General features: G+C 26.9%; 2 protein-coding genes across 3 annotated transcripts; both read left to right on the top strand.

Annotated features, from left to right (window-relative positions):
- Window positions 1–3,957: 3,957 nt before the first annotated feature.
- Window positions 3,958–7,591, top strand: LOC107168325 (actin-5C). Of its 2 annotated transcripts, none has more exons than XM_015517696.2 (5): window positions 3,958–4,094; window positions 5,843–5,996; window positions 6,059–6,298; window positions 6,383–6,780; window positions 6,858–7,591. In XM_015517696.2, the coding sequence occupies exons 2-5, from the start codon at window positions 5,871–5,873 to the stop codon at window positions 7,222–7,224; spliced, it is 1,131 nt and encodes a 376-aa protein (XP_015373182.1). In that variant the 5' UTR covers window positions 3,958–4,094; window positions 5,843–5,870; the 3' UTR covers window positions 7,225–7,591. The 2 variants fall into 2 exon arrangements, with proteins under 2 accessions (XP_015373182.1, XP_015373183.1); XM_015517697.2 differs by lacking the exon at window positions 3,958–4,094 and adding an exon at window positions 4,876–5,029.
- Window positions 7,592–11,395: 3,804 nt separating this feature from the next.
- Window positions 11,396–26,436, top strand: LOC107168329 (uncharacterized). The gene is made up of 20 exons (XM_015517701.2): window positions 11,396–11,747; window positions 13,583–14,224; window positions 15,335–15,528; window positions 15,600–15,702; window positions 15,788–15,892; window positions 15,953–16,122; window positions 16,190–16,382; window positions 17,401–17,476; window positions 19,999–20,173; window positions 21,278–21,401; window positions 22,400–22,573; window positions 22,648–22,753; window positions 23,772–23,845; window positions 24,670–24,744; window positions 24,839–24,987; window positions 25,060–25,163; window positions 25,232–25,398; window positions 25,457–25,609; window positions 25,749–25,897; window positions 25,976–26,436. The coding sequence occupies exons 2-20, from the start codon at window positions 13,585–13,587 to the stop codon at window positions 26,132–26,134; spliced, it is 3,090 nt and encodes a 1,029-aa protein (XP_015373187.1). The 5' UTR covers window positions 11,396–11,747; window positions 13,583–13,584; the 3' UTR covers window positions 26,135–26,436.
- The last annotated feature ends 659 nt before the right edge of the window (window positions 26,437–27,095 follow it).

The following is a 27,095-nucleotide window of genomic DNA, read 5'->3' as shown; positions in this document are numbered from 1 at the left end:
GCTAATGCAACTGATATTAATTATACGTTTATTGGAATTTCAAATATTTAATATAAGTCTCATTTATACTGTTATAATATTATATCTATGAAGACAGGTTTTAATCGTTCAATATTATGTGGTTTTAAATCGTTCTGAAAGAAATAAAGACTAACTCAAATATAAATATCTATATGGAATATGAATAAAGAGATTATATATGGTAACCATGGAAACAAACTATATACATAGATCATAATGTTTTCTTATAAAACATAATTTAGTCAATATGTTACAACTTGCTCCTTCCCTTAATCCCGTATAATATTAATATTGTATAAATATTTTTGTTTTACTGCAAAGTTAAAATGTTCTGTAGTATCATAAGAATAAAATAAACCATATTAGTCACGTATATTATAAGAACATCTAAGCATGTTCGTTTTTCAATTCAATATCTTTTTAAAGTAAGGTAAAATATTTTCTTCTATAGACAGTCATCTGACGCCTTTAATTTACCTGTATAGTAGGTATATATGTATATAGAAATATAGAATATACAATATACTATTCATATAAGTACCTATACCTACTTAATTTTCGTTATGCTGAAACACTACGCATGAAAATTACCCGATTTACTTTAAAATTCTTTAAATAATTTATTAAGTTTAAATCAAGTAGATTTTCATATAATATACCATCTAGTGACTTTAATATACTGCAATATACATACGTCATACTACTAATTTATTTGCACGATAATTGGATTTTACTGAGCTTACCGTGAATATAAGCTAATTAAACTACCTATGGACGTCAAAACTAAGTTATATTTTAAATTTTAATATTTTAAAATATGCAAAATTAATTTTTAGAATTCATAATTATTATTATATTTATGTAGGAAGCTCTCTTAAATTGAGCGAACTAGTTTATTCCAATATTAATTATTTAACAGTAGGTACCTACGATTAAATTGTAAATGTATAACATTTAAAAATATACATAACAAAATTGCAGTAAAAATAAATCATATTATCGAAACAATGTTGACGAACTTATCAACAGTAAACATGTTAAATCTATTGGGTATAAAAATTTTTATAAATTAATTTAGTTACTTAGCAACAATATATAAATAACATTCGAAAGTAGTTAATATTGTACACAGTTTTAAAATATATTATAGATGTGAAATGGTTCTTTTAGCATGCATCTTCGATATAATACCTAAACAGGCAATGTGCATTCAGAGCTATCTGTTATATTATAGTCAATTAAATTATAAAATCTAGTCGATAATTTCGATAACTTTTAAATGAATGCAATGGAATTTTAGTATATAGTACAAGTTTTAGCCACATATAAACGGACGGTGAACAGGAAATACATTTTTCTGGCTTCTATCCATACTTCCATGTGTTGTGTGTATCAATCTCAATAATATTGTTCAGTCTAACTATTCTAACTGCTCGTAAATTTAACCAAAATCAACTAGAAATATTTATTAAAATTATATTAATAGATAGATTAATAGATATTTTAAACGAAAATAATGTGACAACTATAGGTGTACCTAGTCAACTAGACACAATGTATAAAAATATTAGTACCTGTGCCATATTGTTAAGAAAAAATGCAAAATTTATATTATATAATATTATCATTTAGGTATAAAATATAAAAGTTCAATTTTTACTTAATTTTACATCTAAAACAATAAAGTACCTACATTGTACACCTCGTTGTACACAGTGTTCACACAAATAGCTAATAGGATGATGTAAATAATTATTAAAATTTAAAATTCGTTTTGTAAAATGCCACTTTAGTGCAAGTATGAAAATTCGAAACGTGCCCATTTAGTTATCATTATTGAGGAGCAAAACTGGTTCTACAAGTCATATGTATTATACATTTATAATAACCAACACGAAAAGAATAATACTCAACAAATATACCTACATATACCAATACATGATTAAAATTTTTCATCAACAGAATATCTTCAATTCACGTCTTATCTATCGACCATATTACATTCATTATTTATGGACACTCAAGTCTCAAATTGTATATACCTAGAAGTATTTTGAGAGACTAGTTATGAGATATTCTCCAAATATTAAATTTAAAAACATTAAAAGATAGGAGAGATTATTCTCCTGCCAAATTTCTTAAAAAAATTATTGGTATAAATTAGATTGATCATTCCTTCTTTTTTAATCTGATTAACTTTAAATAAATTGTTACAATATGCAAGGCAAAGAATTTTTTTAAATCCAAATATTTTTTAAACTTTAATATCCCAACATTTTTTAAACATAATATTCCAATATAAATTGTTATAAAATCATCTGGTAACACATTTTATAACGGTAATATTTATTTATTAGATAGCTAAATAATTGAATGTTTTGTTTTGTATTTTTATTTCATATAAATAACTTAATTTAATGTTCAATAATGTATTATTATAATTTTTTTTATTTTACTTATTATCAACATAGCTACATAGTAATGCGGCCCTCACACGATCAATATTACTGACACTATGAATATTGACAGTATTTACTTTACTGACAGTATAGTCCTCAAACGGTCATTACAAATTACAGTCAATACTCAGTATTTTTTACTTTCACAGTAGTTCAGATCGATTGTTGTCTATTGATATTGTATATTGTCGTTAATTTTTTTCAATTCTTTCCGAAAATTGCTTCTTAATGTATTAATTTTTTTTTTTACATCTTCAATTGTAGAGTCATTTTTCAAATGTTTATAATAAACTAAGAGTTTTTTATAGGCAGAATTTTTTTTATCTCTATTGGAGTACTCTTTACAACGAACATCCCACAATTCGGGCAATTGTTTGTACTCTAAAATAAAATCACGCAAAATGGACCGATCGCGGCATTCGCGGGTTGTGATTTCACTTCCGTCATCCATCGCTGCGATGTCAATACTGACGAAGTGTCAATATCGACCTCACACTATCAATATTATCATCAGTAAACAAATACTGACGACTCGATATCCGAATTTTTCATCAGTCATCAGTATCGTTTTTCCATACTGACAGTACATCAGTACTCACATTACACGATCAATAATACTGTCAGTATCAAAAATACTGTCAGTAAAATTGATCGTGTGAGGGCCGCTTAAACCTAATCGAAGTAGTCGACGAAGAGAAAAAACTGAAAATCTTGAAACATTGACCGAGAAAAATGCTATTGCAATTGTAGTCTGTGCTAGTGCATTATGCAAATATTACGTATACGGGAAGTAGGAAAGTTTAAATTCAACGAAATCGCCCAAATGACGCGTACTAACGCCGAGCGGGATTAGTCATCGTCAGGCGATAAAAATTCGAAATATCGGAAAAAATGGGCTTGATAAAAAAAAATTGTAATTCTTAGGATCTACAGTGGATCGTGGATGACGTGGCGGGCGGACGGGCGGCATCGCGAATCGCCATTATCATCCATGCTCGCGTGTCCGCAATCCGCTGTACAGTCTACAGGGTGTTTGAAATGAATCGAACGCGCACACCTATATCGCGTCTAGACGACACGTCATTGCACCGCACCGCCACTATGCGCCGCCACGACGACGGTTGCGACTTGCGAGTGATGAAGAATTAGAGGGGCGAAGGGGAGTAAAACGTCTCTACGGCGGCGGCGGCGGCGACTGCTGATACCGTTCGTGGTTTGGAATGCGTTCGGCCGCGGTCGCCGGCTTGTGCCGGGTCTCGACCAATCGCGCGGTGCTGTTCGTTTTATGCCCATATAAGGTAATGCCGCGCGACGGGCGGAAAATGGTGGTGCATCGGGCGAGTCCATCGGACGGCGGCGCCGTAGCTGGGGCAGAGGACCACGATCGGCGTGTACTATATACCACTCGTCCCCGGCCCATCGGCGCGTACCGGTACCTACCCCACCGCATCGACGACGATGGATCTGTCCGGCAGGATGCACACCGGCCACGGACCGGGCGGACCATTCGTGCACTTTACGAAAAACTTCCGTAACCGCTCTGCCACCGAAACGCGAAATCGTCGTTTTCAACAGCTCCGCCAGCCAAAACGGTCGTCAATCTCGTCTTTAAAGGTAAATATAATTTATCATTTAATATTATATTTTTTTCGAAATTACTTTTTCCGTCTCGTGTTCACGGGGTTGTATTATTATTACCGCGTTTTGGGGGGAAACTAATCACCAAAACGGTTGGAAAATCTTTCTCATCCTTCACTGGCCCACGCCCTCACTTCGGAGTTTAAAATCCTCTGTAGCTTCAACGAGATTTCTTTTCGTACGCATTTATTATAACATAGGTTACTATTTAGTATCGAAGATAGTTTAAAATCCAACGTTAGCCTCTACGTTCGTTTTCATCAACTCTTTAATAGCATTTTGGGGGTATAAAGAATTTTCAATTTATCAAGATAAAAACATGGATAATAATTAATAATATACTTACATAGTATTATACCTAGGTCTAGTAATTTATTATGCCGATTTTAATTTATGCCAAATTATATAAGGTTAGGTAGGGTGTTCTTGTGAGTGTAACAGTTTCACTACTCATCGTTTCTCACGGTTTTCAAACTATTATATTCCGGTTACTGATATGTATGTATGTGTATATATTATATTCTCGTGTTCACACCCGGTGCTGCGCTTAACAGCCCTTTTGCGGTGAACGGGTGGGAGGGTGGTAGGGAGGGAGGATGGCAGGAAGGGGGGTTGATGACGATGACTACGACGTGGTAGTAGCCGGTAGCAAAGGGCGGGGTCCATGGGAAGGAGTATCGCGTCGACCGTACCACAGAGTGAGAGGAAAGCTACTTATACCGGTGTTGGTACTCTCACAAGACCAGTTTTGTTCGATGAACGACTCGTTCGCTACCAACGTGTATCTATAATATCTTTTCACTTTTAAAAGTTTGTAATCGAATTTAAACTTTTCACTTATTCACATTTTTCGGCGTTCGTACTAGTTACTCGCGTGTTCCAAACTCTTGGAATTTATACATTTATTTCTGGTACGTGTCATTATTATCTTGGTTCAATTGGTTTACCTGATATTATCGCGTGTTATAGTTGGGTTTTTTACATTTTATTTTCATACGGCTTAGTATTTTTAGTTTTTTTTATCTAAACCGATATCGTGGTGGTGATTATAAACTGTTTTGATGTGGCATTTTACGTAATTTTCATTTTTCAAACGAAATAATTTTTATCGTTTCGGATTTTAACTGTTTATTATACTTTTATTTTTTTCAAATTGATCAATTTAAATGATACATTGCCATTAACTACATATCGTATTTAATTTATAAGTTTATTAATTTATTACTTTTTTATTATCTCTTTAAATTTGTATTTTATGAGTGGAGATTAAAGCCATTGGGATGTATTAACAGTCACCTATTAAATTTAATATGTTTTTTAAGTGTCAATAAATACATGATAAACTATTACGAATTTCCTTCTCATTATAATGTATGGCTAATGATTAACAGTATTATTATATTATAGTTGTATAACATTATTGAATTAAAATAATTTAATGATACTATAATTAAATCAAGTATTTTTTTAGTCGTACAGTCATTTTGATACTAAAATTTAACTGATGACTTAGTCATAGGTTTCTAATTATTATAATTGAAAATATGCATGTTGGTGAATCTTTTGTGCTAATAGTAATTCAATTAAACTGATCAGTCTAATCAATTTATTAAGTTATACTTAACTGTATAGTATTTTATAATTTATTACTAAATATTTCCATTAGTTTATACAAAGTAATAAATATTTCCATTAGTAATAAATTTATAATTTTTTTTTTACAGTTTAAATAAATTAAAAAACTAACTCAAAATGTGTGACGAAGAAGTAGCAGCATTAGTTGTTGATAATGGATCAGGAATGTGCAAAGCAGGCTTTGCTGGAGATGATGCACCTCGTGCTGTATTTCCCTCAATTGTTGGACGACCCCGTCATCAGGTAAATATTTAAAAAAAATAAGTTAATGCCATTCAATTATTTAACATACTTTGTATTATTAGGGAGTCATGGTTGGTATGGGACAAAAAGACAGCTATGTAGGCGATGAAGCGCAATCTAAAAGAGGTATCCTTACCTTGAAATACCCCATTGAACACGGTATCGTTACCAACTGGGATGATATGGAAAAAATTTGGCATCACACATTCTACAACGAATTGCGTGTTGCCCCAGAAGAACATCCAGTGTTACTTACAGAAGCTCCATTGAACCCCAAGGCTAACCGTGAAAAGATGACTCAGGTAAATATCTATTTGAATTAGAAAATAAATAATTATCAAACACAAAAAACTTTAAAGTTTGCTAACCATTTGTTTTGTTTACAGATAATGTTTGAGACATTCAACACCCCTGCTATGTATGTTGCTATTCAAGCTGTACTTTCATTGTATGCTTCTGGACGTACCACTGGTATCGTCTTGGATTCTGGTGATGGTGTATCTCACACTGTCCCAATCTATGAAGGTTATGCTTTACCTCATGCTATCCTTCGTCTCGATCTTGCTGGCCGTGATCTCACAGACTACCTTATGAAAATCTTAACCGAACGTGGTTACAGTTTCACCACCACTGCTGAACGAGAAATTGTTCGTGATATTAAGGAGAAATTGTGCTATGTTGCTTTGGACTTTGAACAAGAAATGGCTACTGCTGCTTCTTCCAGTTCATTGGAGAAATCCTATGAATTGCCTGATGGTCAAGTCATCACAATCGGAAACGAAAGGTAGTTTTTATACCAAATAAATTTATTTTGTATTATATGTTTGTCGATGATATCTAATAGTTATATTTTATTTCCAGATTCCGTTGCCCAGAAGCTCTATTCCAACCTTCCTTCTTGGGAATGGAGGCATGCGGTATCCACGAGACTACGTACAATTCAATCATGAAGTGCGATGTAGATATCCGTAAGGACTTGTACGCCAACACTGTATTGTCTGGAGGTACCACCATGTACCCTGGTATTGCCGACAGAATGCAGAAAGAAATTACTGCTTTGGCTCCTTCGACAATGAAAATCAAGATAATTGCTCCACCTGAGCGAAAATACTCAGTATGGATTGGTGGATCTATCTTGGCTTCTCTGTCGACCTTCCAGCAGATGTGGATCTCCAAACAGGAGTATGATGAATCAGGCCCATCCATTGTGCACAGAAAGTGCTTCTAAATACTTTATATTTATTTTCCTAAAAAACTGTATTTTTTATTTGAATTTTCCTGTATTTTTTATTTAAATAAGAATCAAAATTATAAAAAAAATCCAATGCATTAGGCCTACATTCCAGTAAGTTATTTACAGCTCAAAGCATTCCTTGATCATAGCACGTCTGCTTTTGATTTATAATTTTTTATACTGACTGAATGAAAAGAGAATATAATTAAATGTATTTATTTGATAATTATTTACGTATATGGAATTTTTTTAGACATTCCTAAATATCCAAAGTTGTCTTATAGGCAAAAATATTAGGATTATAATTTTATTAAATTCTCTCTAAACATATTTGAAAAATAAATGTTTGTAATTTATTATACATGTCATTTTGTTAATTGGTTTTCTAAATTACCTTGAATGAATTACTAGCATCCTTATTCTCTACAAGTCCTTAAGTGTCCTATGTGTATAACAATAGTAATGATGATAATGTATTTTCTACTACAATTATAAGTATCAAATAGAAAATTAAAATTTTAGTAAAAATTGAGAATCCTTTAACAGTAACATTAAATATATTATAGTAAATTTAAACCTTTGTATTTTATCTGTGATAACATTGAATAATGATAGTCACCTATCGGTTAAGTTGTAACTTTCTTTATCACGCATTCATTACCAGTGGTCATCTGTAATTCTCAAATTTTATATGTGTGACCACTGGCGTGTCATAGTTGATTATTACTACCACCATATTATGATCGTTTCTGATCATAAATGAAAATGGTTTTATATTATTAGCTTGCTTTTTCGTGGAGCTGTAATAACGCACTTAGAAGTGTAGTAGTGTTTGCTCTGAGAATAATTACAATTTTTGGCATAACAAGTTTTTTTCTGAATATAATAGTAAATACAAAATTGGGATGATCAAAATGTGTTTGGTTCACTAATAATAGGTATTGTGTGACTGCTGGTGGTCACATGGTAGTCAATGTATTAAAAAAATCTAATTAAGTGTCTGACAAAGGTTTAATGTTATTCCTTATAATCTTATTATAATATCCTAAATCATATGGCCAATGGTTAATGAGTGAAATATGGAGAAAAGTTAAAACTTACATTAAGACAACAAAAAGATTTAACTGGATTTCCTTTTAAATAAATCTTACACTAAATACTTAATTTATGGATATTTATAACTTAAATGATAAATTATTGAAACTACTGACATGGATTAATTTTTCAAATATTGTACTATCGTAATTGTTGAGTAAGATTAATAATAAAAAGCTAATAAAAAAAAAAATTTACAATAATTCCTATTTAAAAAAGTTTGAAGTAGAGTTATAATTATCATCAGATGCGTATATAGAAATAATTTCCTGGTGGACTATAAATTATAATCTATAGCAACTAATAAATAATCTAGCTTTATAAAGGCTCCTATATATTTAACAGTTACGAGTGTAATTTCGTGGGGGGGGGGTCTGTAGCCCCTCTTATATACACCATTAATTACCATATTTTGTAAAAAGAGTACTTCAATATTTACAATATATCTCCTCATTTTCTAAATAAGTAGGTACTTGCAATTGATTATTTACAAGTCAATACACCATATTTTACCTAAATACAATTTTTTTATTTTCATTGAATCTGCAGTAAGTAATATGAACAAAAGACAAGTGCTTCAGATGATCGTCAAACTTTGAGTAAAGTTTTGAATTCTACCCTAAACGGCATAAATATAACATAGACCTTTGATATATCTAAATTATGACTATGATATTACCCAAAGGAATAGAGTATATAATATAAGAGAATACCTTTTTTACACAAATACATTTTTTAAATTTAATATTATTCATCAAATTGCATAGTAGTAAATTAATGTTTTATCTACACACTAATTTGATATCGGTTGTAACTTGTAAGCAAATGTGTGTAGAATTGAGGTAAGTATTCAATCATAATTTAAAAAAAGTGTCTTAATTCTTAAGTAGGTAATTCAATTATAAATATTACCTATACAATAATTTATTTTAAATCAATAATTCTATAATATACTCTATAGTTATATTTTTATTTAGTTGGTACCTATTAATAATTGCTATTATTAATATTTTTCTTAGTAAATTATTAACAAGTTATAAGTAAAAAACTTTTCTGACTCTTGACATTGTAGGGCGTAGGTTATCTTGCCTAAAATCTTGGTTCTATCATAATATATAAATAATAATTTATTAGTAACTATTTAACTCAATATTAAAATATTTTATTTTAAGTTATTATTATCATTGACTTAAAAAATTTAATTAATTATTTATTATATTATCGATTCTTTCAGGCTTTGGCGGAGTCCCTGACGTAGTGTACGCACCCCAACTTTTCCGAGGGTACGCATCGTTTACTGAATTGAAATCTGAAAATAATGTGATTTATGAAAAAAAAAAATTATACGGAATACCTGCTTTGCTAACTAATTGAAATGTATGAAACTTTTATCGACTGGGTGTTCTGCACAATGATTGGCAATTGTTATAGATTATATATACATTAAGTCAATAAGATAAATCCATAGATATATATTATAATACAACTGTTATATAAAAGAGGTCCATGTTTTCTATTTGTTAATTGAATTAATGAAGTATAATATAACAATTACCAAAATAATTTATAACATTAAATTAAAATTATGTGGGTACAACAATGTAAATTATAGGTATAATTATTTAAATTTATTTATTTAGTTGTTGATTAAGATGGTGTTTAAAACATATTTTCATGAACTATCAAATAAATATGTTAATATAAAATGTAATTTCTGCTTTTTAGTGTTAACATACAAGTATTTTACCATGGGAAATACTAAATACATCAAATTTACGGTACCGACCGACCCAACCAACCAACCAAGTGCCACCTAGCTTGTAAAATTCCAAGCCAAACATTTTCTGCAAATACTACAGAATAAGAAAATAATTATTAATATTTGATAAAATGGTTTAATTGAATTGGTTAGGTATACTTAATATTATTTTATTTTAAGCTATTCAGGAATATTTAAAATTTAAAATTTCATTAGTTTATTTCTGATAGATAATGATAAGAATATATTTTTTGTAAACAACCTTGCAAATATAATACAAGACATCTCAAAATATATTAGTCTATTGTTAGTTTCAATTATTTGTTTATTTATTTATTTATTTGTTATTTTCAACGTAAGTTTTTAAATATTATTCTATTATTCTATAATTATAAATAATAGAATAGTTAACCTTACAAGGGATAATTTCACAAAAGGTATTTCAAAATTTAAATCTTTATATTATGTTAGAATTGTTAGATGTATTAATTAATAGTATTATATTATATTACTCTATTATAGTAGGTATAGGTAATTTTATGGATAAATTTGATAAATTATTTTTATGAGATGCATTATTATTTATTAGTTAAGAATTCAAATAATATAATGATCTTAATTCAATTATGAGTAGGAAAAAAAATTATGAATTAAAAAAATATTTGAATGATTTAATTTATTATTCACAAAACTATCCTGAACGTCAAGTTATTCTGTGGTCAAGTTTCTACCCTACTGACTACTAGTATTAAATTATTATCATTTTCATTTTTTAAGTAATAATAGTAATATATATTACTTTGAGAGTATAACCTATAGATCTTAAATGTTATTGCGTCTACAATACTAAGATAGAAGAAATATTAAAATGTACAATGAATACAAAGGACGTACGAAAATGGTTTTAATAATAGGAAAAAAAGTGGCTAGGTGTCTAGGCAGAAGGACCACTAGGACCTACGATAGTGTTAAATGTTAATCCGGGCCTTTGTCGATGGTAAATTGGTAAGTGAATCCCTCCGCTTGAGAAAATTCAAATAAATGGTTGCAAACGTTATTATTATTATCGCTACTATAAACAGCTGTATATCTTAAATCATATAATATGATCACAGAACAATAATATGATCTAAGCCAGTAAGCCATGACTAAGATAAAAGCTGCTGCTGCTGTATAAACACTATAAACCATATTGTATCATTGTATGTTTTGTGATTGTAAATAAAGTATAATATTATGATTATTATTATCAATGGTACGACACCTGTTTCTTATCATTTCGATGTGTTATTATTTTATCAGTTTTCAACCTTTGAGGTTTTTATTTATTTTGTGCTTTGAACTTTTTAGTTTTTATTTTTAATTTAATAATTTGAGGTCTTGAGGGTCTGTTAATTAAAATCAACTCACTCATTCACTGTCGTTTTTCAGTAAACTCATTAATACACACTTTCACATACTATTACATTTATTGCAATTATTAAAAATTATGTTTCTTTTATATTTATTACAATTAGGTATTAATTAAATAATTGTGTTATTAATTGACTCTTTGTTAAAAATTTAAAATGATAGAACCACGTTTACCAATAAAGATCAACTGATCAACCAAGCTCTGAAAATCAAAAGCTCTTTGTTGTTAATAATTTTGATCAGTGTTTGAGTATGTATCATATTTTACTAGTTTTGTTATTGTTAATTTAATTATTGTTTTCTTATGTGAAGTTCATTTTAAGCTTGTTTAATGTTTATGATGAAATTAATATTTTTCGAATTCCAAGTGGGATTAATAATGATATAATTATAATTTATTAGTATTTAGATTTGGAAGCTATTGTTTTTAAACGATTCTTACCTGGGAAAAGAAATATTTAGCATTTTTAAACAACTTTACGATGTTTGTTGTGTTATTAAATAAAATAGTCAAAATAACTTTTATAAAATATCTATAATAATAGTAGGTAAATGTAATTTTGACATACATTATAATATTGTATATGTAAAACTTAAAGAGTATACTTATTGCGTTTTATATTTTATATTTATTTTTTTGGTAGCTAAAGTATTATTTTAAATTTCAGCAAATAAGTTTATTAGGTATTAGATGTAGAATTATAGGTACAGTGAAAACTGTCTAAAGCGGACCCTGAATAAAACGGAAAACTATCCAATACGGAATTTTTCTATGGTCCCGGCACTTACCTATAGTTTTACGTAGACGCTCAACCTCAATAAAACGGAACCTTCAAAACGCGGAAACGGAACGATTTTGTAAGTCCCATGCAAGTAAAAACCTTGCATAAACCGGAAAAATGGCACGCGCTATGAACAACCTAAATGACAAACCTAAACCAAAAATAAGGTATAAAATATAGATATGCGTATTGCGTATGTACAATGTACATCGTTAAATAGTGATAGATAAAGAAGATAAAATTGTTCATATGTACATTATATGTACATACAATGCATATTATCGCATCTTAAACGATATGAAATGTCTTCTTTGTAACTGTGAAACAGTCTTACACCAACAGTCATACGTACACTTTTATTTTATTTTATCTTCCGTTCATCGTATTAAATATTAAAATGCCAAAATATAAGTGTCTTTCATTAAATGAAAAATATCAACTGATCGATATGAGTACAAAAGGACATTCAGTAAGACAATTATAAAATATATTTAATTGTGGAAAAACTCAGGTTTACGATACTCTTAAAAATCTTTGGTATGTATTTCTTATTTATTTGAATTGAATAATCCGGAATTTTTCCATTTTATTGAATAAAGCGGAAAACTGCTTAAAGCGGAATTTTTTGTTGGTCCCATGCGATTCCGCTTTAGACAGTTTTCACTGTAGTTTGTTTCAAAAATTAGTTAAATAATCAAATAATATCAGATTTATTAAACTGATAAATTGAAATCCAATATAAAATGTTCTTTAAAGTACCTATATGGCTATATGGCAAAATATGTACAAATCTTTTAACATAATGTTACACCCAGTTAATGAAGAATGACCTTTTCTCTAAACAATAGTAAACAGTATATTTCAGTTAATTTTAATATACATAAGTTTTTATTGTCAGTACCTATATCTATAGTTATATTTATTATACCTATATTATAATTAAAAATAATCGTGAGACTTTGTTACATTGTTTATTCAATAAAAATTTTATTAAAAAACAAACATTTTAGTTAATGAAACTTTGAAGTTTGATGAACTTATAAAATTTAAATAAGAGAAATATAAGTGGTAAAATGTAGTAATGCCCAGCAATATTTTCGGTACATTACTTTCATGATCGTACTTACACTTTTATACATTAATTTCTTACAATATACATAAATGAAATAGAATGTTTCTTTAAATTTATATTAAATATTAGCTTTTAATTAAAATGTAAAAAAAAATGTTGTTTATTGTTTATAATATTATTGTATGCATTGTCAGTATATGTCGCTAATATTTAAAAAAATTTTATTTTCAGTAATGGAAGCCGTTAATAAGTTGATTCAACTACTAAAACACAGAGGAGAATATTTTGTTACTGGTCATGACAAATTAACACTTGATACAGAAATCCTCCATACTATTAACACAAGAGTATTATCATCACTTCACAATGATCATATTTTAAATCATCACTACTTATCTGAAATCTTAAAAAAAGTCACAAAGTTAAAATTACTCAAATCATCTAACTTTGATCTCAGTCATTCTATCAAACTTTTCCCTTTTCATAGTCTAGTTTATTTAGAACTTTATGATATAGATATAGAATGGTTGGTAGGTTTGAATTACGAAAAAATTGAAGTTCTAATTATATATGGCTCATTAAAATCATTAGCAATGTTGTTAAATAGAAAATGGGTTAACCTCAAATATTTAGCACTTAGAGGCAGCCATCTTAAAACATTAGATAGGTCATTATTACTGGCACCTCATCTCACATACTTAGAAGCTCCTAGAAACTTACTAACTGAAGTTGAAAATATTGAAAAACTAGAATGTTTAGACATTTTAAATTTAAGCATAAATAGACTGACTCAAGTACCGATATTAAGTGATTATGGAGCTAGAAATTTAACTGTATTAATATTGAGCTACAATTGCATAAATAATTTAACAGGTAACTATATTTATATTTATAAATTATTAGTTAAACATAGATTTTGTAAAAAAAATATTGATGAATAAAGTAAATTATAAAGCTTTAATCTGTCTTCCTATGGACAAACTAAATAACTATTAATTATATTCTAATATTTGAAATTTTTATTTTAAATATATCTGGGTTCTTTTTGAATAGTATAAGGTGTGGTCTACCAATTTTTTTAGTGGTTAATTTTTTTTGTATTTTTTATCTAAAATATCTCTTATTGCATTGTTCCTATATATACAATACATTTAAAAAATATATATAAAATATTTTTCTTGTACTGGAAGTATCAGATTTTGTTTTTTGTATTATTATATATAATTTTAATATTTTATTGTTTACTATTGGCTGGCTGTGGTAATTATATTGTATAATATTTTAACATATACTCTGTTCAAGAAGAGACTTTTCCCTTCCACCGGTTGCTTAGCACATGGCTGTTATGACAACAATCATTTCAAATATGTATGACTTTCATATCGGACAGTTTGTTGGTGGGACATTAAATTCCTAACAAAATAAATCATGCCACTAAATATTTTTGCATACCCAAAAACATATCCATGATTTTACAATTTTCCATGCAAAGGAAAAATTTCTATTAGTATACTACTTTTTAACAATACTCACAACAATTAATCAATTTGTCATTAGTTATTATATTAAATATTTTTATTAAATTTTGTTTAATGACAGCCTGATGTTTATCTTAACATATTGTCTTTATTGTATATTCCCATATTTTTTCTCATTGCAACACATGCATCAACTTTTATTATACTTATCCATTTTCTAGTCCATCATTAAATATTTCTTAAATTAAATTATCTAAATAATTAAATTGTATTTAATTACTAAACCACTAAACATTGTCAATAATATTTTAGATCACCGATATAAATAGTAAATCCCTATACCAAACTTTATAAACTAATATTGGGCACATTAATATACTATTCTATGAAACTGAATTCAATTTATTCAACAATTTTTTATTAACCTTAATACTGTTTTTGATATATTTTAAACAAATATAAATTTGTATTTCTTATAATTTAATTTACTTTTATTCATTCTTAGGTTTATCTAAATTGACAAATTTAAAAGTATTAGATTTGTCAAATAACATGATTGTGCATCATGATTCAATATCAGCAGTAGGTGATATGGCTTTTTTAAAATATTTAAATTTAAACAATAATCCAGTAACTTACATAAGGAATCATAGAGAAATAACATGTGGATTTCTTCATGAAAATGCAGCTGTTGAACTTGTAAGAAATTAAAAAATATAATTTTAAATTAAAATTTCTGTTTATTTTATTTTTATCAATTACTGTTACAGTTTGAACTCGATGATCAGTTACTTTCAAAATCAGAAAAACAATATGTTGGACAGTCTTCCAGATCGTTAGATCTGTCATTTTTACATTACCAACAGCCTCCTAGTAAATTATTAATTTATGACAAAAAAACATTATGAATTAATAAATTTAATTCTAACTTAATATCATTCATTTGAAATTTTTATAGCAAGTGTTAAAGCCAAAAAAATAAGGTCTCCTGTTATTGAAGACCACAAATGGGAAAAAAGTTGCATTATTCAAACTCCTGTTCTTCCAACAACTTTAAAAAAAGGTTCTTAAATTTTAAATTTTGTTTTATACATAATTAAATTGATTTATTATATATTTTTAGAAATTCTAAAGTCAGAACATTTATCTACTAAAAAAAAAATTGAAAATGTACGAGAAATGTTTGGAGAAGATAACTGGTTACATAGTCATGCTGGAAGTTATGTTCAAGATATATTGGGTATCAAACAGCAATCAGAAAATGAATCCTTTTCTGAAGAAGTTCCTGTACAGGTTTGGTCTTGAATGTTTTTATATCATATAAATTATACAATTAAATTACTTCTTTATTGTTTTATAGGCAGAAAAAGTTATTGATGACAGTTATTCAAAATCTAATGATCTTACTGATAAAAAGGAGGATATTATAGTATGTAATGAATCTCAATTAGAAATGGATGTGGAGCCAGAAATAGTTGTTCAAAAATTAAATGTTGACTCAAATCTAGATTGTAACATGTTAAACAAAAACAAAGAACCCTTAAAATTATCAGGTCAGCTATTTTTAAAATTGGTTAAACTAAGTAAAATGTTAATCATTCTATGCATTAATAATTAATACAAATACTAACAGTATACCATTATACAGAAGGTATAAAAAATGGAAAAGTTGAACTTTTAAATGTATTTATTAACTTTTATTAAATTTATCAATAAAGTTGTAATTCTGAACTCTAGAACCAAAAACATAACATATAAGGCTAGAAACTATACAATATATTTTCACTTAATGCAATAAAAATTAAAAAAAATAAATCTAGTATGGTATAATAATATGCTAAAATGCTTAAATATGCAGTTACATGTAAAAATTCAATATATGCAAAGTAGAAAAATATTGCCTTTAACTCATAGAATTATAAAACAAATTTCTATATGTTTTGAATAATTATTGAAAAACATGGTAACTCTTAAAAGTCCTAGCTCCAAATTGATACATCATCTTATCAATATAAAATTGTAAGAAATAACATTTAGATTTATTAGATCTAGTTGTCATGTTATCACCAAATTTAATTTATTAAATTTATTATATTAATAAACATCATTATTTACTGTATTGTTATTAAACTAATTTAAAAAATCATTGTCAAAATAAATTTTTATAAAATATATCAATAAAATGTCTAAATTAGTGATATTTGTATGATATTATAAGGACAATTTCAACAAAATAAGTAAAGGATTAGAAAATGTAAATTATAAAAACGTGAACTGAGCCATCCCACTGTATCTTCCTCCTATTTTGATCACTAAGTATTTAATATAAACTAATAGGTTAACTATGTGATATTGTTAAATAAAATAATCTATACATCCAAATAATGTTAAGTTCAGACCCTCTCCTTTCCTATTGGCCTATAATGTTAATTTTTTTTATGGGATTAAAAAAATATTATTGATGTATTTCTTAACTTGGTGTTGAAATGATTATGTGGATCCTCATTACAAAACTTATGTCTTTATAATCAGTTTGTAAATAGGTACTAATTATATATTTTGTTTTTTTAGAAAATTATTGGCCAGCTCAAAATATCGACATGAAAACAAGCGAATATTCCAATATTTTATTATGTTTAACTGAAAGGTCAGCTATCAGTATTTTAATTAAATAATAGTTTTTTATATTATTTATCATTTTATATTATACCATGTTAACTACTAAAATGGCTGCCACAAACATGTTATATAATATGTGGTTAGGGTGACCAGACATCCCATATTATATGGGAAAATACCATATTTCAAAAGTATATCCCATAGTCTTGACATAAGCTTTATGGACACTAAATTGTCCCGTTTTTTAAAAATATGACTATTTTCATGCATAGAAAAATATTTAAAGGAAAAGACAAAAAATTAAAAATATAATCTTCATCTATCTGTAATTCATATTAAATAATAAATATCAATAATTATATTATTATGGTGATCAATTTGTATGTATTGAATTTGATTAATCGAATATAAAGTTAAATTTGCTTTTTTTCATAATGGGTCTCAGCTTGCATAGAGGCTACGATTACCAAGTTGTTGTAAAAGACCAACAATAGATATGATTTACTGTCACTAACTTAAATGTATTACAGATTACTACATCCATTGGGAGTAATGTGTACATGTTATACATTGTATATACATGTAGGACGCCCTGTGAGGATTTACTTATGTTTTGGTAAAAAGTCAAAAAAAATAATATTTTATTTAATTATTTTCAAAACAATAAAAAATAGCTATATCCATATTATAGAGTTTATTTTCTGAACATTTTGACATTTCAGTATCTAATTTTTATTTATCTCACGATTTTTGATCATTTTTCATGTTTCAAGAAAAAACTGTGTACTTAATACCATGGTCCTTGCTATAGTCAGCTATTATTGTTTTTTGATAAGATTTGCTACAGACAGTTGTTATGGTATTAAGTAGTAGTATACAATTTTTCTTGAAACTAAAAAATTATTAAAAATTGTGAGGTCGATGACAATCAAAAATATGTAAAAATGTTCAGAAAAATAAACTCTACAATATAGCTTTCTTACATTTTTTTTGACTTTTTTACCAAATCATTAAATTAAATATTTATTGTCCTTGTCCTTGTGAGTCTTATAAAAACAATTATATATCTCCATTATTGCAGGAGATATCTTAATGGGTGAATCCTCATGGGACACTGTATATATTAATAACAATTTTTTTTTTGAAAAATTATCATCATTTTTATATTGAATTACTACTAATATCTCAATGTTTTGATGTATTGAATTTTTTTTGATCCCATCAAGCTTCAAGATACTGAGGTTCCATGAGGAATATTAATATATCATTATTATTGATAACTTTCTAATTTAACTACGAATTCTTCAGTTAAAAATATAATTTTAAGTTTCTAACCTGAAACTAGCTAAACTATTGTACCTACTTTTAATAGCATTGATCGGGGTCTATATTATATAATATGTTTGTCAACAACACATTGAGAATTTCGACAACCCTTATGCTGCATATGTAGTGAAACTGGCCATGATGCTCCATAATTTATCTTAACCCCAGCAGAAAATAGAGCATTATGATGTATGTGTTTTTTGATATGTATTCATGTATACCTTACTCATTATAATATCTAATATTTCTAACCTATATACCTTTTTATAGCAATTTTTAAGTAATAGTAAAGTTACGGTATTAGCCCTCTATTTATAGTTTATATTTGCACCTACTTAACAGTAAAGTTAACCTTGACCCCCTCTTCCACCTTTTTTGATTCCAATATAACAAAAATATTGTGTGGAATTATATGATTTAATAATAAAAAATATGTAATTTTTCTAAAACAGAAAAATTGATTTTCAACAGTGAATAATTTATAAATCACCTTAGACCAGTATTTCTTAACTTATGATCTGGTAAATATTTATAATGGGTTGCAATGTTTGTAAATTAACAAGAAAACTATTTCGATTGTAAAAAGACTTTATTTTTAGCCTTATTATGACTAAAAACTGTTATGTTATATTTTATCTGTTATCTGTATATGAGAATATGCCTTTGTACAATAACAATATGAATGTGAAGTATACTTTTTTATATTTTTTAATTTAAAAATATTTTTAAATATTATAATTTAAAATAACCCTACATTTAACAGATTTAGGTACTCATTATTCAGTATTGCTATATGTTATTATTAAATTATGAAATAGATTATATTTAAAAATTGTTATTTATAATACTATAATATACCATACTTGTTTTTAATTTATATTTATGTTTCCAACAAAAAGTAAATTTGTGGGTCGATATACCAAAAAGGTTTTGAAACACTGCTTTAGACTTAACCCTAGCATTGATTTTATAACATTAATTAGGAGATATAAAGAAAAAAATCATAATAAGATGATATAATGATCATAATCATATAGATATCCTAGCTGTAATAGAACACAAAATATTGGTAGATGACATACTATAATACTCATATTTAGTTTGGTAATAATTGTATTTTTATTTCTATATATTTAAAATATTTTCTGTTGAGAATACTAAGTTAATATTATAAAATTAAAAGTAATAAAATATTCCCAACAAGAACTTATCAATTTGTTATAGAGAATTAAAAGAAAGAAATTCTGTTGATGGTCATTTGCTTGCTACCTGGAGCCGAGATTCAATTGAAAGTTGTGTCAAAATTGGCTTTGATCCTATTAAACTACAATTAAACTTTATGACTATTAGAAAAAATCTAAATCAAAGAATATATACAATGAGTGAAGATGATGCAAAAGTAAGCTAAATTATTAAAAAATGTGCAATAGCAAAATTTAAAATTATGTGAATTAAATAATGAATCTTTATATTTACTAATTTTTAGTTTTTGTTAGTAGATATTTTAATGTTATTGTTTTGTCTTGTATTTTTTGTTTTATACTCGTTTTATTATATTTTTATTAAAAATTACAATCTATCAATTTTTATACTGCGTAACTACAATATAAGAAGAAGAAGTTACCTGATGATTTAGTGTGTTAGTGACAGAATGTCATTATTATTGTTTGAGTGTTATTGTTGTAGTTAGAGATTTAATAAATCCCTCGATCAGTGTATTTTTAACCGATGAGAGAATTTTATAAAAATTTTGCTCAACCTAGTTCTAAATGGAGTAGTTAGTGTGGCTAGTTTGTTGTGGAACTTTTTTTTGTGATTAAATACAATTGTGTTGATAGTTTCAATGTTAAGGTTGTCTGGAGTAAGTAGTTGGAAACTTACCAAAGGACAGAGGTTATTAAACTGAAGGTAATGGATTGAAATGCCTGAATTACTTTAGTTTATGATGATTTGGCACAACTTCACATCTACATTTCATAAACCCAAATGGGTCTTACCATTGATTTATAAATAGTTATTTTGTTGTGGAGGAAAAGATTTGATTTAAAAATAGGGTGAGACATTTATCGAAGATCAATCCCAAATATTTAATTTGGGTTTCAACTTGAATTTCTGCTCTCCCAAAGTGAAAAATAAATGCGATTTCTCTGGTTTTATGTGGAAGGATTTGTCAGCATTAATTTTGATTTTCCAATTGGATCCCCATTTCCCTATCTTGACAATAGGTGATTAAAAGTTAGAGAATGCAACAGCATTATTACTATATTTACTTAATATTGCTGTGTCATCTGTATGATCTGGCGATTAAAATTTTATTGGAATTTGGTATGTTTGAGGTAAAATGTTGTAAAGATCTAGAGACAGATTGCTTCCTTAAGGGACTCCTGCTTAAATTTTGAAATGGGGAAAGAATACTGCCTTGCCTGACAACAAAATTATAATTTTCTTATGTTAGGTTATTGTTTTTAAAGTTGAATAGTAATATCATGTAATATATTTTCAGGAATTTTTAAACATTATTAGTATGGAGTTAGAGTCAAGGACATTAAGTGAAATGAACCAATTAGTATTTAAATGTTTAAAATGTGCAACAATATTTTGTCAAGAAAGCAATAGAAATCTTCATAGTAAGTACACATTGTTAAAAGAAAAAAATGCAATTAATTTCATATTCTTTTTATTAGTCTAAATGTACCTAATGCTAATAAAGAGATAAGTAAGAGTCATTATTGATGGAAAAAAACATATTAAGCCATGATTTTGGGGTTTTGGTATCACTGGATTCAGAAAAAAACAGTTATTTATGAATAAATCCTATGTGCTATCTGCATCATTAAAATATTTTCCAATGCGTTACCATTATATTTTTATAAAACAACTCCTATGTGATTTTTTTATATGAAATGTTTTTTATGTTCCCTAAAAACTACACTTTTTAGATAGGATGTTTATTTCTGTCGTTGATGATAAATCAAAAAATTCTAAAATATCGGCTAAATGTTTAATATTTGAAAAAAAGTGGTTTCTCATTTTTGGAGGAATAGTTTAATAATAGCTTGCCCAATATTATTCACCAAAAATAATGTCATATTATTATTTTTTTGTAAAATTGACTGTAATATTACAGTTGAACTTAGTTAACACAAAATTTTTCCAAACTCTAAAATCATAGATACCTCGAACTGTTTTTGTAGTCTCTTCAACTTAAGTTAACCAAGTTTGACTGTATAGAAATAAAATATTTTTTATTTGAGGTACAGTAAAGCGTTGATTATCCACTCATCAATTACCTGGACCGTCAATTATTTATCCGTATTACAAAAATTGTGTGCGTGCAAGTGAAGATCATGCTTTACGATTATTACTGATTGAAAAAGCTATTAAGCCATGGTGTTATTATTTAAATAAATACATTATATTTTTTATATATGTATGAATATTATGTTTAGTATTGTATCTACCAAATTAGATTTTTATTTTATTTTTAAATTTTTTATGGTTATTTGATTATCCGTATCCCCTCTGTCCCAAATAGTGTGGATAATTGACGCTCCACTGAAATACCTATGTACGCTGTACTCTTTTAAATATTAATAACTAAAAAATATTATTCAATTTTTTCCAGAGGAAAAGAGAAAAATCTGTTGTCCTAGTTGTGATAGCTATATCATTGTACAAATAGAAGAAGAGCTTCTTCCATCTACTTCTAATAAGCTACAGCATCTTTCAGAAAAAGATGAGCTAAATGTTGTTGAAGAAGAAAACTCTAATAATTCAACACCTATTAACTCAAGATCTAGTAAGATAAAAATATATTTATTTATAATATATATTATTTATTTAATAAAAATATCAAATTTTAAACATTTTAAGGCTCAGAAGAACCAGAACAACGAATATTTTCTAGTAATGATAGTGATGTAGAAGTCATAAGTAATCCTAGTGAGAAATCTGTAGAAATTCTAGAAGTAATATCAAGGTATGCCTGTCCAATATTTATGTTTTTAAACATAAAACCATTAGCGATAGAGATTGAATAAATAAAATATTAACCACAATTCAATATTTTTTTTTTCTAACAACCTTTATGAATTAATTGAAAAGTGGTTTTTTAATATTACCTAATTATAATTTACTTAGATTTAAAAGTGGCAGTGTCAATTGTTAATTATTGTACTATGTATAGATATTATTTAAATTATATAAAAAATATTATTGAGATTATTAAAATATAAAAGAAACAAATTATCAGAAAAATAAAGACACTTCTAATCTTTTGTTCCAGCGTAACATTCTAATTTAGTATTCTTTCATATTATGTTTCGTTTTGCAAATAGCTACAATAAATGTTGGTATGCAGATAGCTAATTTTGATCATATTGTGGTTTATGGATATTTTAATCTTCAGATGGTTGGATAATATATTGGTATGCGATAACGATGATAACATCATGAGCACTGTTACATCATACTATGATGTATTTTAATGATTATCAAAAACAAAAATTGTATAAAACCTACTTGACCATAATATTTATGTAGTACTAAATAATGTATACATAAATGATTTTAGAAAAACTAATACTTGATAGTTAGTAGAGCAATAAATAGTAATATATTAATAAAATATTTAAAGAAAACATGTAATTTTATAATATTAGAGGTTACATTATTTTTTTTAAGACATATTTTAACTGAATATTTTTTATTTTTTGATGTATAATTGCATATTCTTAAATACATATTTTATGATTTTTTAGTGCTTTTTAAGGTCCCTTGCTCTAATAATTAGTTATTTTAGACAGGGAAGTGAATATGTGATCTGCTACCATTTTATTTGAATATTTTAACATCAAATTTTTAAAAATTTTCTCATTACATTTTACCCCTGTTATGTGGTGAACTATTTAATATTTAGTTTAGGATTAATAATGATCTCATTTTATAAATATTTGATAATTGTTTTATTTTTAATTTAAATTATATGTGTGTTATAGTACAGAAACCAAATCAGAAAAACCTCACCTGACTGTTGATGTCCGAACTGCGTTAACTGAAAGTAGCTCTTCAGGTTAGTATTTAAACCATAGCATTAATAAACTAGAACATTAATATTTTTACCCTGTTGGGAATAAGATAATGAAAAACACCACTACATCCACTTTTTAAAACTATTTGGGTAATAACACTATCTCATGGGCCGAGTAAGTGTTTTGATTCTATTTATTTTTGTCCTTTATTTAATTCTCTCCATAATTTATAATTATGAATATAATTTATGTATTATGGGTAGTATGGAGTTTCTTGGCTTTGTTCATAGCACAAATATAGTAAATTTAGTGTACAGTGCAGTTGTGTAAATTTTGGTCATAATCTTATTTCGAACATTGTATAAATTTGCAAGGTTAATTGGTGAGTATTTTCATCAATAAACATTGAACATTTATGTATATGTATATATATATATATTTGTTTAATTCAATTGAATTTAAACATTTCTTACTGCATTGTACATAATTTTAATAATATATGATAGTTTTGTTACTTACGCCTTGAAGTTAATTTTAAATATAATCTCTATGTAAATAAACTAGAGTTATAGTCAGTTGATTATAATATATATATTATTTTAAACTTGCTTAATTTATTACAAGTTTATTTCATAAATATTTTGTTTGGATCTCCATTTAAAATATTATGAAATTTAGTTCAAGTTAATATAATAATTAGATATTTTAATAGCCGAGTTATTTTATGATAAATAAGTACAAATCTTAATAAAATAACTGACACTAACAAATTCCTTTTTAACGGTTCAAAAATGTAACTTTTACATTTTTATTTATTGTGGTTTTTGTTGCACTTTAATTGAATTAATATTAATATTACTGCTAGGATCAATGACAGATAGTGTGTGTACCGCTTATGAAAGTCGAAAGCAACGCAACAACAGTTCATCAACAATGAAAAGTACTGTATTAATAAATATTATTTGATAATATACTTGTCTAATGAATACATTTCAAATATATATATATATATATTGTTTGCATTATAAAAACAGGAAGTAACATCGATTCTAGGATTCCATCGGTAGTAGATGTGCCTATTAAGTTCTCTTATGATGATTTTGTATTAATTGACCTAAGATTAAAATCATATGTTCAACATAAATTTTTTGGGAATGAAGAAGAATTTGTACTTGTTTTTCGTGTATGTTGTATGATTATATTTGTTTTAAAATATTTTGTTTAAATTAAATAAAAATTATTTTTTATTTGATAGTGTAATTGTATAATGACAAGCCCCGATCACCGACTTGATGGGTGTGTGATCATATCCAATAAATCATTATATATATTTAAATTCATCGGCCAACCAGATGAACTGTAAGCAATTATAATATTGATTAATATGTTATTCTTATTCTTCATTAAATTATTATAATCTTGTACAGCTTACAAAAAGTGTCTAGACATCGACTGAGTCTTGTTAAATCCATAGCTACTCTTCCGTGGAATGTTGGTCTAGCCATTTGTGTCAGTCAACCAGAAAGAGACATCAAATATACATTTGTTCTCTATGTGCCACATATCACCATACGATTAATTGCATTTTTAGAAAGTATGTGTTAATACAAATGTTGAATATAAATTCTATTCACTCTTCACCATTGTTACAGGAATAAAACCATTTGGACAACGAGAAGTATTAGTTTCTTCCCCAAACACTAATTCTTATCTATACGTCAACAATATTCTTTACAAAAATGAACTGCACTTACCTATAATTCACGTGGTGTTCTGCGAATGTGCAACAATCATCTCTGATAATGGTATGGTAATTAATGGGTACAATATTATTTTACTTTAAATTAAATCTTATTTGGTTATTACCACTTTTAAGCCTAAGCTAAAATTACAGGCATATGTTTATCATAGAAATATAATCAATGTATACTATATTTATTTTAGGACTTGTAGAAATAATTGACTTACCAGGTATTGTGATTACCGAATATGAAGTGGTAGTATTAGGTGGTGAATGTGCGTGGCTGATACCTTACGAAGACCATTTCCCAACATTAGCTCACGTTCAGCAAATGAGTTCATTCAATTGTATTGTTAGTTATTCAAATTTAAAATTACATGTTTATTAAACAAAAATGTAAAATTAACTCATTTTGGTTTTTTGTCAACAGGATAAAAATGAAGAGACACTTAGATTACAATTTAATGATAATGTATCGTGGTTATTAATAGTAAATCATACTGAAGCTGAACATCTGATGGGTGAAACAATAAGAATATTAACAAACGCTAAACAAAAATTGTGTTCTGCCATGCAAATGACCTATTAAAATTGCTCAACTTAGACGAACCAAATCTTTCAATAAAACTGTTACATCTCAAAATATCTCAGAAGTATGCAATTGAAATTTATTATTTTTTAAATGAGAATATTTATAATACTCTTAACGACATTAACATAATTCAAATTCATGTGTTCATTTGATTAATTGTTATAAATGCATACCAAGAGCATAATGTGTAACTATTTTATTCATTGTTATTTCTGCATATTTTGTTTATAAAAAGTATAAATTATTTGTGAAAAAAGTAATTATATGTTATATTCATTAATAAAAATATATCATCTTTATATTGTGTAATAATTTGCATATTTTATTAATGATATGACATATGAATTTGTAATTGAGAATTTTTTTTAGATTAATATTGTGGTTAAAATTATTTATCTTAAAAAACCTGTTGATTTTTGTTTCGATCTTAAAACTACACAACTTTCAACCATATACTTTTCCCAATTTGAAATTTAATGAATTATGCTTAATGTATGTGCATATTTAGAAATGTCAATTTTGGAGGTTTCTAGGTAGAATATACCAATTGTATTTCTACTTTCCGCCAACGCAAAAATCAAATAATCAATGTTTTAATCTTAACAACTATTTAGGCAAAGGTGGAAAGTCCAAAATTCCAGAAACATAACACATAAGACATAAACAATAGATTGTACTTCTAAAAATAAATTTAAACATATTAATTGGACATGATAAGACGCTATGAAAAAGCTCATTGTATCAATAATTTTTAAAGGAAAATTGAATGTAAAATTATTATAATAATATATTTACAATAAGCTTATAAACTATTAATAATCAACAATATGTCAATATTTATTAAAATCTTCAGGAATTGTACAGTTAAATTAAAAATTAAATATCTTTTGGGAATTGGAAATTAGAAACTTATAATAGTATAAAATAATTGTTACTAGTTAGCATTGAAAATTGATGT

The sequence above is a fragment of the Diuraphis noxia genome, unplaced genomic scaffold (genome assembly GCF_037042655.1).
Source record: "Diuraphis noxia isolate RWA-SAM2 unplaced genomic scaffold, SU_Dnox_SAM2 contig0004, whole genome shotgun sequence".
Classification (NCBI taxonomy): Eukaryota; Metazoa; Arthropoda; class Insecta; order Hemiptera; family Aphididae; genus Diuraphis; species Diuraphis noxia.
This window is presented reverse-complemented; position numbering and strand designations above follow the sequence as displayed.